Source organism: Tursiops truncatus, chromosome 20, assembly GCF_011762595.2.
Source record: "Tursiops truncatus isolate mTurTru1 chromosome 20, mTurTru1.mat.Y, whole genome shotgun sequence".
Taxonomy (NCBI): domain Eukaryota; kingdom Metazoa; phylum Chordata; class Mammalia; order Artiodactyla; family Delphinidae; genus Tursiops; species Tursiops truncatus.
In genome coordinates, this window is record NC_047053.1 from 43,228,036 (window position 1) to 43,243,561 (window position 15,526).

The window sequence follows — 15,526 nt, forward strand, 5'->3', positions numbered from 1 at the left end:
ATCAATAATGAATAAATACTTTCGAGATGATAAAAATGTTTTGGAACTAGACAGAGATGGTGAATGTACTATGGGTCAACTGATTTTTATTTATTATTATTATTATTATTATTTTTTTTTTTGCGGTACTCGGGCCTCTCACTGTTGTGGTCTCTCCCGTTGCGGAGCACAGGCTCCGGACGCACAGGCTCAGCAGCCATGGCTCACGGGCCCAGCCACTCCGTGGCATGTGGGATCTTCCTGGACCAGGGCACGAACCCACGTCCCCTGCATCGGCAGGCAGACTCTCAACCACTGCGCCACCAGGGAAGCCCTATTATTTTTTAACATTAATACAAATACATTTAATTAAAAATTCACATTTATCTTCCTTTCAACATTGTATTCATCTCCTACGGAAACCACTGAGAAGTTTTGTGTATCTTCTCTCACAAGTTTTACTCCACAGTTTTAAGTACATATGTGTATCTAGTACAGGTCAACAAACTCATAGTTTTTAAAATTATAAGACTGTACTGCACACACTGCTCTGTTACTTGCTTTTTTTCACTTAAGGATAAAGCTTGGAGAATTTTTAATCTTAGAAGAGATGTGCTGCATACTGTTTAAACCATACACAGTGTTCCATAGTTCATAGTATTTCCTATGCCAAAATTTAATCATTTCCATATTAATGGGTCCTCTCTTCCTCTCTACCTCCCTCATTCTGTGCCTTCTTTCATTCTCTTTTTTTAAAAAATTAAGAAGCTTTATATTTTAGAGCAGTTTTAGATTCACAGCAAAGTTAAGTAGAACGTACAGAGTTCTTATGTACCCCCTGTCCCCACAGATACACAACCTTCCCCACAGTCAGCATCCCACATTTCAGTGGTACATCTGTTAAAATTGACGAACCTACATTGACACATCATTATCACCCAAAGTCCATAGTTTACATTAGGGTTCGCTCTTGGTGGTATACATTCTGTGGGTTTTGACAAATGTATAATGACATATATCTACAATTGTAATATCATACAGAATATTTTTGCTGCCCTAAACATCCTCTGCTCTGCCTAATCATCACTCCCCCCAACCCTTAGCAGCCACTAATCTTTTTAGTATTCATAGTTTTGCCTTTTGTAGAATGTCACATAGTTGGAATCTTACAGTCTTTTCAGATTGGTTTCTTTCACTTAATATGCATTTAAGTTTCCTCCATGGTTTTTCATGGCTTGATAGCTCATCTCTTTTTAGTGCTGAATAATATTCCATAATCTGGATACCACAGTTTATTTATCTACTCACCTGCTTAAGGACATCTTGGTTGCTTCCAAGTTTGGGCACTTATAAATAAAGCTGCTATACATACCCATGTCTTCCTTTATTTTTCATACACTGCTAGAGTGAGCATCCTTGTGTGGACATTACAGTGAGATGATTGAGAGTAAGATGGAGCCCATCATCAATTTCTCCCCTTACTTGAGAAATTAATTGCCCTACATTCCTTCCTGTGCCCTCAAATCTTGAATGAGATTGCATGATTTGATGCTATTCAGTGCAGTTCAGAATTTCTCAGAGAAATTACCATTGTTTATCTGTGGACAGAGCTCAGCTAATTTTGTTCAGTCCAAAGACTTCTCTGGATATAACTTGTTCAAAAAAGTTAAAGTATGAGCAGACATTTTATGATTATTGTATATTATACTGGATACTCTGGATTTTCCCTTAGTCCTTCCGTCTTTATATTGTCACCGTCTCTTATCTTTGATTAATTGTAGGTACTTCTGGAGTTATTTAATGGAATGTATCTGACACATCTAGCAATTTACCTCAGTCAACATTCAGTGGAAAGTCATTCTTGATAATATACTGGTCATTCAACATGCCTTTCACAGATGGAAAAACATGCAATTTCCAGATAGTGGACAGATGATTCTTCATTCTTGTATTGATTTTGTCCTATCATTGTTTATCCTTTTTTTTTTTTTAACGTAGAGTTTTAACCATTTTTCAAAAACCAGTTTATGCTGCTGGATTTATTTTTTTTATTATTATTTTTTTTTGCGGTACGCGGGCCTCTCACTGTTGTGCCCTCTCCCATTGCGGAGCACAGGCTCCGGACGCTCAGGCTCAGCGGCCATGGCTCACGGGCCCAGCCACTCCGCGGCATGTGGGATTCTCCTGGACCGGGGCACGAACCCGTGTCCCCTGCATCGGCAGGAGGACTATCAACCACTGCACCACCAGGGAAGCCCTGGATTTATTTTTTAACTAATATTCTCATGGTTCACATTATTGCATTTGTCATTGGTTATTTACTTCTCCTGTTATAGTTATGTGCATACTTTTTTGAGATCTTCTTTTCTTCTCTATTTCTCTCTTAGATTATTTGTGAGTCCATTTTTTGGAACGCCCTCATGCCTTTAACAAATACTCACTAAATGCGTTTTATGTACCAGCTTCTGTGTCTGGTGCAAGGTTTTCAGTGGTAACCTCGCTTTTACAGTCTAGTGAGATAAACATATACTAAATAAACACTAAACAACTTTATAGTCATTAATTACATTCTTGTGCCATGTTTTCTTTAAGGTTTTCTGTATGAGGAGTATGCTATCTTTTAGATATTTTAAAATCAAGGATATGTACTTAAGTGCTTAGCATCTTCCATTAAAACCATGTATTATAAAATGATATTATCATATTTTCCAACATTTCCATCATATCTGCATCATTAAGCACTGCATCTTTCCCTGTAATGTTTAAAATTTTTCTTTGAAATGTTTAGTAAGCATGGGTGTGTGTGTGTGTTTTTTTCCCTTGCGAAACTTTCTCTGAAGGGAAGGGTAATGCTCAAAAATGAGTGGCATCTACTTTAAAGATCTATAGTTTACTTTTCACAGTTATACCAACAGATTTGTTTTCAAGGGGACTCTGATAAAGGCAGTATCCAAATATTGTGGAGAGAATTCTAGAAGGAGATTTTGTTGGTTTTCTGGATAGGGAAAGGTGATAATTCATCATTTGGATCAGTATGTATTTTTGTTTTTGTAATTAAAATTCTACAGACAATATCTTAGTTTATTACTTTTCCTTGTTTTTTATTTTCTTACTGTTGAAAACATTTTCTTCAGATCCTGTAGAACTTTAACAGCATGTTAATAGTATAATTTATCTACTAGGTATAGTTCCAATGTCGAGCAACTTGTTTCTAGAATGAGAAAACAAAAAAAAGTAAGAATAAATCAATCTACCACAAAACCAGAAATAAGAATAAAAATGATACCAAACCACTGATAATGGAAGACAATTTAGGAGCACAGATTATTTTTTTTTGAAGCTGGCTAACAGAACGCAAAATGTCTGATATGGAAAAGTTAAAGGGAATTCTGCGATTATTTAGCCTGAATGGTGCAGAAGTGCTTAAGAGTTAATTTGATTACATTATTATTACATAAATGTTTGAATGAAGGGGATATTGTGCTCCTTTTTTGAATAACAGGATAAGAAAAGGGCTTTCTATGTGCAGGAGGGATGAACATTGAAAATGAAAATTGATTATCCACTAATAAAATAGTGCAAGAAGGTATTGAGATAGGACATTGAATTTCCAGCCTTGGTGGACCATTAGGGCCAGAATAGTCAATACTTTTCCTGAATGGTTTAAGCCGTGTGTCACAAACATAGAAGCTTCGGGGTCATGTAGATAACGTAAGGTTTGAATCAGTTAAGTACAAGACACTTAGAAATGATTGGGGGTCTGTGAATGTTGTTCATTATTCTCCTGCCAGAGATTCACTTGCCAGGACTTTAGATTATTTCTCCTAGAGAGTTAACATTTAAAAAAATTTGGATCTGAAACTTGGAAAAGTAGGGTGAAATTTAGCCATATATTACTGTCATAAATCCAATTAGATCAAACTGTCATTTTCCACTTAGCTTCAGGTTTGTAGAGTTTCTGTATTAATATTTTATTACAGTAAATTTTCTAGTGGTGGGTTAACTTGAATAAGAAAGTCATTTTATCAAAATGTAGCAATGAGATGGATAATTAGCCTTAAATAAGTATTTTATGTTTCATTTCATTCTTTATACATTTTAGTCAATTTTAATAAAATGTTTTAGGACTACCAAAGACCAAAAAAACCCCTCTATACTTCAAAAAGTGATTATCATTATAATTAATTTATTTCACCTGTCATCATTTTTACTTAAATTAACTGTAGAATGTTATCTTGGCTTATTTTTAGATATAAAATTTTTATTCTTTTTTACTCCTAGTTTTAGTAAATTTTAAGCAATAATTCATTTTTCTTCTAATAAAAATCTGTGCCTATACTTTTTTTCCTTTTGAAACTTTGAAGAACTATACATATATAGCAGTAAGGTCTGAGTTAGGCAGAAGTTTGAAGTATGTCTAGAATTTTCTTGATTTTTCCTCAGATAAAAATTTGGACTTGACTAAAATTTCTGTACCCTTCTCTGACGCACAATCATTTTAGTCTTCATTATTCTAGTTAGTTCATAACCTGTTTTTGTCTGTTGAAGCTTACTTATATTATATCTGTTTACCTCTTTACCAAGTTAATACTCTGATTAATCAAGTCTTTGCTCAATTATTCATTGATTTATTTACTAATTTAAGAAGTGTTGAGAACCTCCTATGAGCTAGGCATCGAGGATAAAAAGAGTAAGATCAGATTTCTCTACAAGAGATTCGATTTGGACAGTGATATACAAACTAAAGAAATTAATTGATTAATTTAGTAAATATTTATTTGGTACCTGCTGTTTACCAGGCATTATTCTCCAGTTATGGGCTTGCAGCAGTGAGTTAAATAAGCAGCTTTCATACCCTTGTGAAGCTTATATTCTAGTGGGGGAACTGACAGTAAAAAAAAAACAGGTATATAATACATCATTTAGAGATCAGTATTTGAAGAAAAATAAAGAATAGAAAGAGATGGGTGAGGGCTTTGGAGCATAAATCACAGAGTTGCCCTCCTTGAATTAAAAGGAGCTGGTCTTTTGTACTCCTGCACTAATGAGTCATTGGTGGCTCTAGTCAGTCTAGAGCAGTTGTCTGGTGAAGGGGGACCAGCTCTCAGCCAATAGTAACACCTGGAGGGACGGATGCACTGATCCTGTAATGAGGATCTGGGTGGGACATCATAGTGTCCACTAAAGCAGGATATCTTTTCTCCCCCCACCCCCAAATGAGTTTTGTCATAATTTTTCTTGATGCATTTGCAAAGACTAATGCCAACCTGTAGCAGTACTTAAAAAAAAAAATTTACTAGAGTAAGGTAAAATAAGTATGTGGTAGTGCCACAAAAAGATAAATAAACGTATTTTAAAAACAAGAACCAAATGGAATACTGCTTCTGGGAGTTTTAATTTGGAAAGCTAGATTTAGAAATTTCATAGTTTCAGCTCTTTTAAATAGATTTATTAAGCGTTTCTTATTTAAGAAGAGACACTGAGGAGGAGGACAAAGAGCATGGGTTCAAATATGACCTTAAGCATTTATTAGCTGTATAACTGTGGACATGCTATTTTGCTTTTCTTTAATTCAGCTTCCTTTTCTTTAAAATGAAGCAAATACTACCTGTCTTAAGGAGGTTTTGATGAGGACTAAATGAAATCATATGTGTATAATATTTTACATAATATGTATTTTTCTCACTTGTACACACGCAGAGAATCTGATATATAAGAAAATAGTTGTTCATTCTCTTCTAAGAAAATATAAATTTAAGAATTCTAAAGTTTGCTATTTAAATTTCATGGTATGTTTTAAAGCATGAAATATATTTTTTATATATCCCTACATATAAAACAAATTTTTTAAGTCTTTCAAATATTAGTGAAGTAAGTACTTATCAAGCTTGGAACTTTTACTTCTCAGATAGTCTCTTAAAGTAAGATTAGGGGGCAGAAACCCTAAAAATGGCTCTCAAGTGCATATATAAAAGGAATATTTCATAAATGCTTGAAATATTTTTAGGATTCATCACCATATTTATCTTCACTGGAAAAAGAATAAGTTTATTTATTTTTTTTTGCGATATGCGGGCCTCTCACTGTTGTGGCCTCTCCCGTTGTGGAGCACAGGCTCAGGACACGCAGGCTCAGCGGCCATGGCTCATGGGCCCAGCCGCTCCGCGGCGTGTGGGATCTTCCCAGACCGGGGCACGAACCCATGTCCCCTGCATCGGCAGGTGGACTCTCAACCACTGCTCCACCAGGGAAGCCCAGAATAAGTTATTTTTTGATGTTCACCTTAAATCTTGTTTTACACTGTATCTAATGACCTTGCTAAATTCACTTATTAATTCTAATGGTTTATAAATTCTTTTAGGTTTTCTAAGTAATCATACTGTTTGTGAAAGTGGCATTTTTGTTCTCATTCTTTATACTTTCTATTTCATGTTCTTAGCTATTTGTACTGGCTAAGACCTTCAGGGCCATGTTAAGTGCAAGTAGTGATAATAGGTGGTCACATTCTTCAGTCTCGGGGAATGTTTGCAGTCATTCACCATTTAGTATGATGTTTGCTATAGGCTTTTTATTTTTTTAAATAAATTTATTTATTTTTGGCTGCGTTGTGTCTTCATTGCTGCGCACGGGCTTTCTCTGGTTGCAGCGAGCGGGGGCTGCTCTCTGTTGCAGTGCGGTGGCTTCTTTTGTTGCGGAGCATGTGCTGTAGGTGCGCAGGCTTCAGTAGTTGGGGCTCGTGGGCTCAGTAGTTGGGGCTCACCGGGTCTAGAGCGCAGGCTCAGTAGTTGTGGTGCACGTGCTTAGCTGCTCTGTGGCATGTGGGGTCTTCCCGGACCAGGAATCGAACCTGCGTCCCCTGCATTGGCAGGCAGATTCTTAACCACTGCGTCACCAGGGAGTTCCTCTATAGGCTTTTTAAAAGATACACTTTATGATATTAAAGAGCTTCTCTTTTATTGTTTTGTGTAAGTTTTTAAAAAAATAATGAATGTTGAATTTTATCAATTGGTTTTGTTTCATCTATTGATAATATGATTTATTTTGTTACATGGTAAATTATATTGATTTTCATGTGTTAAATCATTTTTCATTTCTGAATTAAACCACCACTTGGTCCTGATCTATATATTGGTAGATTTGATTTTGCCAATATTTTGTTTAGAATTTTTGTACTTGTGGCAAAAGAGGTCTGTAACATTTCTTTCCTGTAACAACCTTGTTGACTTTTGTTATCAAGCTTATGCTGTCTTTAGAAAACATGTTTGGAAATGCTTCCTATTCTTCTGCGGTCTGGAACAATTTGTGTAAGATTGATATTATTTTTTCCTTAAATTTTTGAAATCATCTGGGCCTAGAGTTTCTTTTGTGGCAGTGTGTTTTTACCTCATATAAAAAAATTCAAACATATAGATATTTAACATAATTTTACATTTAACACATGTATATCTACTACTTAGAATCTTGTGTTAGCATTTTGCTATAATTGCTTTATTACATGTGTGCCTTCACTTCCCTCTATCCATCCATCATTTTGTCTTATTTTTTTAATGCATTTCAAAGTAATTGGATATGTCAGTATGCTTTTCTCTAAATATTTAAGCATGAATATCATTAAGTAAAGTTGAATATTTTCTTACTTTTTTCTTCTGAAGTAAAATTTATATGCAATGTGATGCATAAATCTGGTGTGAACATTGGCTGAGTTTTGACAAATGTATGCATATGTGTATCCCAAGCTCCCTCAAGATACGGAATATTGCCATCATACTGGAAAATTTACTCATGCCTTTTCTCAGTTAATTCTCATATCTATTCCTAAGAGACAACAATTATTCTGATTTTTTTCTTACCATATATTAATGCATACATTTTATTAATTAATTAATTTTTGCTGTGTTGGGTCTTCGTTTCTGTGCGAGGGCTTTCTCTAGTTGTGGCAAGCGGGGGCCACTCTTCATCGCGGTGCACGCGGGCCTCTCACTATCGCGGCCTCTGTTGTTGCAGAGCACAGGCTCAAGACGCGCAGGCTCAGTAGTCGTGGCTCACGGGCCTAGTTGCTCCGCGGCATGTGGGATCCTCCTAGACCAGGGCTCAAACCCATGTCCCCTGCATTAGCAGGCAGATTCTCAACCATTGCACCACCAGGGAAGCCCAACTGCATACATTTTAATGTAAGTTTCTTTCACTCAACATACTATATTTTGAGATTTATCTGTGTTGTTGAACATATTAATAGTTCATACCTTTTTATTGCTGAGTAGTATTCCACTGTAAGAAGATCCCACAGTTTATCCATCTTCCTGTTGATGGGCACCTGTGCTAGTTTTTGGCTGTTATGAATAAAGCTGCTATGAAAATTGTTGTACTAGTCTTTTTAAGTACATATGTTTTCATTTCTCCTGGGTAAATATGTAAGGGGTGGAGTCATATGTTAGGTATATGCTTAGTTTTATAATAAACTCTCCAAAGCAATTGTATCATTATACTCCTAAAACAATGTATTAAGAATTTCAGTTGCTCTCCATCCTGGTCAATATTTGATATTGTCAGGCTTTAAAAAATTAGCTCTTCTGATGGGAATATAGAGGTAGCTCGTTGTAATTTGTATTTACCCAATGACAGAATGTTGAGCTCCTTTTATATGTGTGTTAAAAAAGAAGATATATCTTTTTTTTTAAAGTGTCTATTCAAATCTTTTACCCATTTAAAAATTGAATTGTCTCTTTATTATTGAGTTGTAGGTGTTTTTTATATATCTTGGATGTTTATTTGTGTTAGATATATGTTTTGTGCATAATTTCTCCCAGTTTGTGATTTGTCTATTCATTTACTTAATGTTATTTTTGATGAGCAGATTTTTTTTACATTTTAATGAATTTTTATGGTTATTACTTGCTGTGTCTAAGAATCCTTTGCCTGCTCTAAATAATAAAGATATTCTCCTGTGTTTTCTTCTGAAAGCTTTATGAGTTTAGCATTTATGTGATGTTTGATGTTTGATTTACTTTGAATTAATTTTCATGTATAGTGTGAGACACAGATCAAGGTTAAGTTTTAAGAAATGGATATATATTTGTTCCACCACCATTTGTTGAAAAGACTTTCCTTTACCCGTTAATGACTTTGTTGAAAACAAATGACGGTATTAAGTATAGGTCTTTTTCTACACTAGCTATTCTGTTCCATTGATCTATTTGATGAATCTTACGACAGTACTGTACTGTCACAGTTACTGGAGCTTTATAGAGTTAAGTCTTGATTTCAGGTCTTATAAGTGCTTTAGCTTTTTTTGGTAGTTTCCAAGATTGCTTTGGATGTTCTAGGCTCTTTGCAGTACCATATGCATTTTAGAATCAGCTTCTCAATTTACACACACAAAAAATGCCTGCTGGAATTTGGTTGAGATTGTATTGTTTCTTTAGAGCAATATAGGGAGAATTGACAGTTTAACGATATTGAACCTTCCGATCTGTGAACATAGTATATAGGCATACCTTGTTTTACTATGCTTCACTTTACTGTGCCTTGCAGATATTGTGTTTTTTACATATTGAAGGTTTGTGGCAACCCTGAGTTGAGCAAGTCTATTGGCACCATTTTTCCAACAGTATTTGTTCACTTCGTGTCTCTGACACAATTTGGTAGTTCTTGCAATATTTCAGACATTTTCATTTTTTATTATATTTGTTATGGTGATCTGTGATCAATGATCTTTTTTAAAATTGAGGTATGATTTATACAATATTATATTGGTTTCAGATATACAGCATAGTGATTCAATATTTTTACAGATTGTACTCCATTAAAAGTTACTACAAGAAATGGCTGTAATTCCCTGTGCTATACAATATATCCTTGTTGCTTATCTATTTTATGCACAGTAGTTTGTATGTCTTAGTCCCATACCCCTAATTTGCCTATCCCCTTCGGTAACCACTAGTTTATTTTCTGTATGTGATCAGTGATCTTTGATGTTATCACTATAACTTGCTGAAGGCTTGGGTGATGGTTAGCATTAAAGTATTTTAAAATTAAGGTATATATAATGCATTGTTTTCTCAGACATAATGATATTGCATACTTAATAGACTACAGTATAGAGTAAATATAACTTTCATATGCACTGGGAAACCAAAAAATTCGTGTGACTCACTTTATTGTAGTATTTACTTTTTTGCAGTGGTCTGGAACCAAACCCACAATATCTCCGAGGTGTGCCTCTGTCTCTACTTATTTAGGTCTTCTTTAATTCTTTTTAAAGCAACCTTTTGTAGTTTTCAGTGTCTTTCGTTAAGGATTTTTGAGTCGATGTTCATGCGGTATGTAATCTGTAATTGTCTTTTCTTATAATCAGTTAGATTTTGTGATTAAGATCATGTTGCCCTCTTAAAATGTGTTGGGAAGTATTATTTTTATTTTCTTAAAGAATTTTTATAAGATTGGTGTTACTCTTAAATGTTTGCCAGACTTCACCAGTGAAATAGTCTGGCCCGGTACTTTTCTTTGTGGGAAAAGTTTTGATAAATTCAGTTTCTTTAATAGAGATAGAGCTAGTTGAGATTTTCTGCTCAACTTTGTGTTTCATTAAGTTGTATTTTTCAAAGAATTTGTTTCATGTAAAATGTTAAATTTGGTGTAAAGTTGTTCGTATATCTTCCTATTTAGAAAAAGGCTTTAGTATCTGAAATGATGTCCCCTATTTCATTCCTGATATTGGTAATTTCCATCTGTTTTTCTTGATCAGCCCTGCTACTAGGTTTTTCAATTTTGCTGCTTTTCAGAAATCCAGTGTTTGACTTTGTTGATTTTATCCATTTTGGATTTGTTTTCTGCTTCACTCATTTTTACTCTTTACTGTTTCTTTCCATTTACTTCCTTTGGATTGGTTTGCTGTTAGTTTTTGAACTTCTTGAGATAGAAGTTTAGCTATTGATTTTGACCCTTCTGTTCTAATACTGCATTTAAGGTATACATTTATTTATAAGCATTGCTTTAGTAACATCCCATATGTTTCCCTAAGTCATTTTTTCATTATCATTCATTGCAAATTTTTTAAAATTTCCATTGTGATTTATTTATGTTTTTTGACTCATGGGTTATTTAGAAGTGCATCACTTAATTTTCAAGCAGTAGGGGATTTTCTCAATTTTTAAAAATTATTCACTTGTAATAATTTGCGTTGTAGTCAGAGAATATACTCCTAAAGAGTTCAGTGCTTTGAAATTTATTGAGACTTGCTTTATAACCCAGCATATGGTCCATTTTGGTATATGTTTTGTGTATAGTTTGTGTATTCTCTTTTTATTTGGAAGAGCGTACTATACATATACCTTGTAAGTCTAGTTGGTTAATTATGTAGTTCAAATCGTCTATCAATATATCTTAAGTGAATTTTTTGTCTGCTTGATCTTGTAGCTATTGACAAATGTGTGTTAGTCTCCCACGTGATTACGGATTTGTCTGTATCATCTATTAGTCTTGGATATTTTTGCTTTATATATTTTTAAGCTTTGTTGTTGGGTCCATTGAGGTTTAGAATTAGGGTATCTTCTTGTTGGTATGACTTTTTAATTATTAAGAAATATCTTGCCTTGTCTACTTTGATATTGGCATAGCTATGCTAGCTTCTTTTTAATTGATTTTTTTGTGGTATATCTTTTCTCATCATTTTATATTTACTCTTTCTGTGTCCATAAATAGTCTTTTAGTAGAGTATTTAACATAATAACAGATATAATTTAAGTTTAAAGCTACCAACATACTATTTATTTTATATTTTATCCGCAGGTACCGTGCTTTTTCTCTCACTTCTTACCTTCTTTGGTTCAGTCAGATATTTTAATCATTCTTTTTCTCACCTCAGTTAGCTTTTAATGGCTATCCTAGAAATTACTACATGAATTTTGAGTTGTTGCAGTCTAGTGTAAATTATTACTTCTGCCACTTCCTGCACAATGTAGACAGATATCTTGGACACTTTAACTTCGTTTACCCCACTCCTCACTTTTCTGTCATTGTCGTTATGCATTTAAAATCTCTATATATTTTAAACTTAACAAATTAGTAATGTTATATTTTTTTACAATTATAGTTCATTCATATTTGCCAATATACTTACTTTTCTGTGGCTCTTCCTTTTTGCATTTCTATGTTTTTTTCTAGTATTATTTTCCTTCTGTTGGAAGAACTCCCTTTTAGTATTTCTTTTACTGATAAATTCCTTGTTTTTGTTCTGAAATCACCTTTATTTCATTTTCATTTTTCAAAACATTTAAAACTGTGAATAGATTTCTTGATTAGCACCTCTTTTCTTTCAAAAATTTTAAGCAGTCATTCCATTGTCTTGTGCCATTCAGCATTTCTATTCAAAGTTATCGCTCAGTCTGTTGATTGTTGCTTCTTTCAGTGTGTTTATTTTTTCCCTAGCTGCTTAAAGATGTGGCTTTATGTCTCATCAGTGTTAGGAAATTCTTGATTGTTGTCACTTCATATAACGTTTCTTTCTTATTTTTTCTTTCTTTTTTTCTGGGATTTCAATGATATGTATGTGAGAACCTTTCAAAGGATTCCATATGCCTCTCATACACTTCTGTAGTTTTCAACCTTTAATTTCTCTGTGCTTTGGTTTGGAGATTTTCTGTTAACCTCTGTTCTAATTCACATTTGCTCTGTTCAGTCTGCTGCAGGTGCCGAGTACTGACACTTGGGAAATTTTGCTGTGCATAGCAAGGATATAGGAGCAGTAATTGGTCCTTGTGGGAGTACAGAGAGGGGCTTACTTATTTGTTTTTGGTTAGGACGTACTAGCATGTTTATGTTATGACTGGAATGATTCAGTAGAGAGAAAAAAATTAAAGCTGCGTGAGAGAGAAAAGGAAGATGACTTTTAGATAAAAGTTCTTGAGGTGAGAGAGGACATAATCCAAAGCACAGTCAGCAGGATTTTCCTTTGATAGGAGCGGGACATAAAGAGGTTAGTAGTATATCTGTATACTGATGTACTCATGTATATTAGTAGTCTCATGAGATGGAATTCTGGCTTGACCAATGGGAAATAGGCATCCGTTCTTAAGTTCTGAACTCTTAAACTTTGGGTGTGTGTATTGAGCATATGGGACAATTGTCCAAGAAATGGAGAGCTTGGTGGAAGGGTAAACTGTATTTATAGCAACCTAATTGTTTTCTATTTCTGTGTACCCTCAGTGATGTCTACCTTTGTCTCTTAGGGTACTCAAAGTATTATAGTATATTTTTAAGAAACAACATAAATGTTTAATTAAATTAAATTATTTAAATAAATGTTTCTCTCATGTAGTTAAAATTTCTGTACTATATATTTAAACAGAGTAGTTAATTCCTTATAGCACATTTAAAATTAATTCTTAATAGTATTTTGAATAGAAAACCAAGTTTTCTAACGTTTTCCCACATTTTCTTTTACAGTTTTGTGAATACTAGAATAGCACAATCATGTTTCGGAATAGTCTCAAGATGCTTCTTACTGGAGGGAAATCAAGTCGTAAGAATAGATCAAGTGGTGAGTGACTCTGCTACATTTATTCTGTGTGATGTTTTAGAAAAGAAAGTTTTCTTAGGGATCTGAATTAGTGCTACAACACTTTATATATTTATTAAATAGCTTATTTAATTTAGAAAAAAAGAAAGTGTACATTCCTATAGGCTGTCAGACTCTTTATTAAGAGGAACACTTGATGAACACTCATCAGGAATAGTCAGGTAAAGGAAGAGTTAATGAAAGAAAAATATTTATTTCTGATATATGAGGGTATAATGCTTCTGTGAACTATGTATTAAAGACTTTCTAGACCTAAATTTACTTTTGAATTAACATGTAAAATTATTTCAGTCCTAGATACTCTTTGGGGAATGAGACTAAAAATAATAGAAACTGTCCTCAAAGGGTTATACAGAAAGTGAAATATAAGTTGAACATTTTTCTAGTCATTAAAATAAAGATTTTTTAAAAATAACAAGAGTGTAATTCTTAGGCTTTTAAGGTAAAAACAAACCAAAACTGTATAGATACTTTTTTGGGAGAAATGTTGAAGATTAATGTACTAAATGTTTGTTTTCTGCAAATGGGTTGTTGGTATTTATCATATTCTTTTCTTTAATTGAAGTATAGTTGATTTACAATATTGTGTTAGTTTCAGGTGTGCATCATAGTGATTCAGTATTTTTTCAGGTTATATTCCATTATAGGTTATTATAAGATAATGGGTATAATCCCCTGGGCTATACAGTATGTCCTTGTTGCTATTATATCCTTTTAATCTTTTCAATTTCCTAATTTTTATGTATTTTACAAGTTTTCGTAAGTAGTATGTTCATTATCATTCTCTTCAAATGTTTTTTAGCTCTCTTTGTGATTTCTTCTTGATCCATAGGTATTTAAAGTATAATTGTTAATTTCCAAACAGTTGATGATTTCCTGGTTATCTTATTATTAACTTACCTTATTTGTACTCTTATCAGAGAACCTATCCTGTATTTTATTCTTTTCATATTTATTGAGATTTCCCTTACAGCTCAGCATATGATCAATTTAGTCTAATGTTCTAGATGCACCAAATAATGTGGATTCTGCAGTTGTTGGGTGTAGTGTGGGTCAGTTTTTGTTAATGGTAGTCCTCAAACGTTTTATATTCTAACTTATTTTTTTTAAATTATTTACTGAGAAAGGTGTGATTAAATCTCACACTATGATTGTAGAATTGTCTGTATTTGAAAGATATCTTATTAGATGCATTGAAATTTAGACTTACTATATCTTCCTGGTGAATTAACTGTTTTACCATAACAAAATGTCCCTCTCTATATATATATATTTTTTGGCGGTACGCGGGCCTCTCACTGTTGTGGCCTCTCCCATTGCGGAGCATAGGCTCTGGACACGCAGGCTCAGCGGCCATGGCTCATGGGCCCAGCTGCTCTGTGGCATGTGGGATCTTCCCAGACCAGCGCACGAACCCGTGTTCCCTGCATCGGCAGGCGGACTCTCAATCACTGCGCCACCAGGGAAGCCCTGGATTTTTAATAATGCCTTTTGTTTGAAAGTTGGTTTTGTCTAATGTTAGTATAGCTGTACTAGCTTTCTTTTGATTAGTATTTATAAGGTATAATTTGTTCCATTCTTTTATTTTCAACATATATATATGTTTATACTGTTAATAGCACATAGTTGAATTTTCCTTTTTTATTCATTCAGACAAGTTTTTCTCTTAAGGGAAATGTTGGTTCGTCTATAGTAATTCAACCAGTGATATATTTGGGTTTAAATATAACATATTGCTGTGTGTTTTGTGCTTGTCCTGACTGTTCTGTGCTTTTTCTCTCTCCTGTATTGCTTTATTTTGGATTGATCAAAAGATTTTTTATATTCCATATCTCTCCTTATTGACTTGGAGATTATATACTCTTATAATTCATTCAGTGGTTAGCTTAAAGATTAAAACATCAATCAAAGTTTGGTATCAATTTGTACTTTTACCCACTTCCTGGACAATGGAAGAGCCTTAGAATCTTT

General features: G+C 33.8%; 1 protein-coding gene across 10 annotated transcripts in view; it reads left to right on the forward strand.

Moving 5' to 3' along the window:
- The window catches only part of TANC2 (tetratricopeptide repeat, ankyrin repeat and coiled-coil containing 2), a 357,810-nt gene that overhangs the window by 19,420 nt on the left and 322,864 nt on the right, over positions 1-15,526 (forward strand). For 9 of the 10 annotated variants that reach the window (XM_073797499.1, XM_073797503.1, XM_073797500.1 and 6 more), the window contains exon 2: positions 13,423-13,516. The exons of the other annotated variant lie outside the window; for it this stretch is intronic. In XM_073797499.1, coding sequence (XP_073653600.1) covers positions 13,450-13,516 — 67 coding nt within the window. In that variant the 5' untranslated portion in view covers positions 13,423-13,449. The remainder of the gene's footprint in view (positions 1-13,422; positions 13,517-15,526) is intronic. 10 annotated transcript variants of the gene reach the window in all.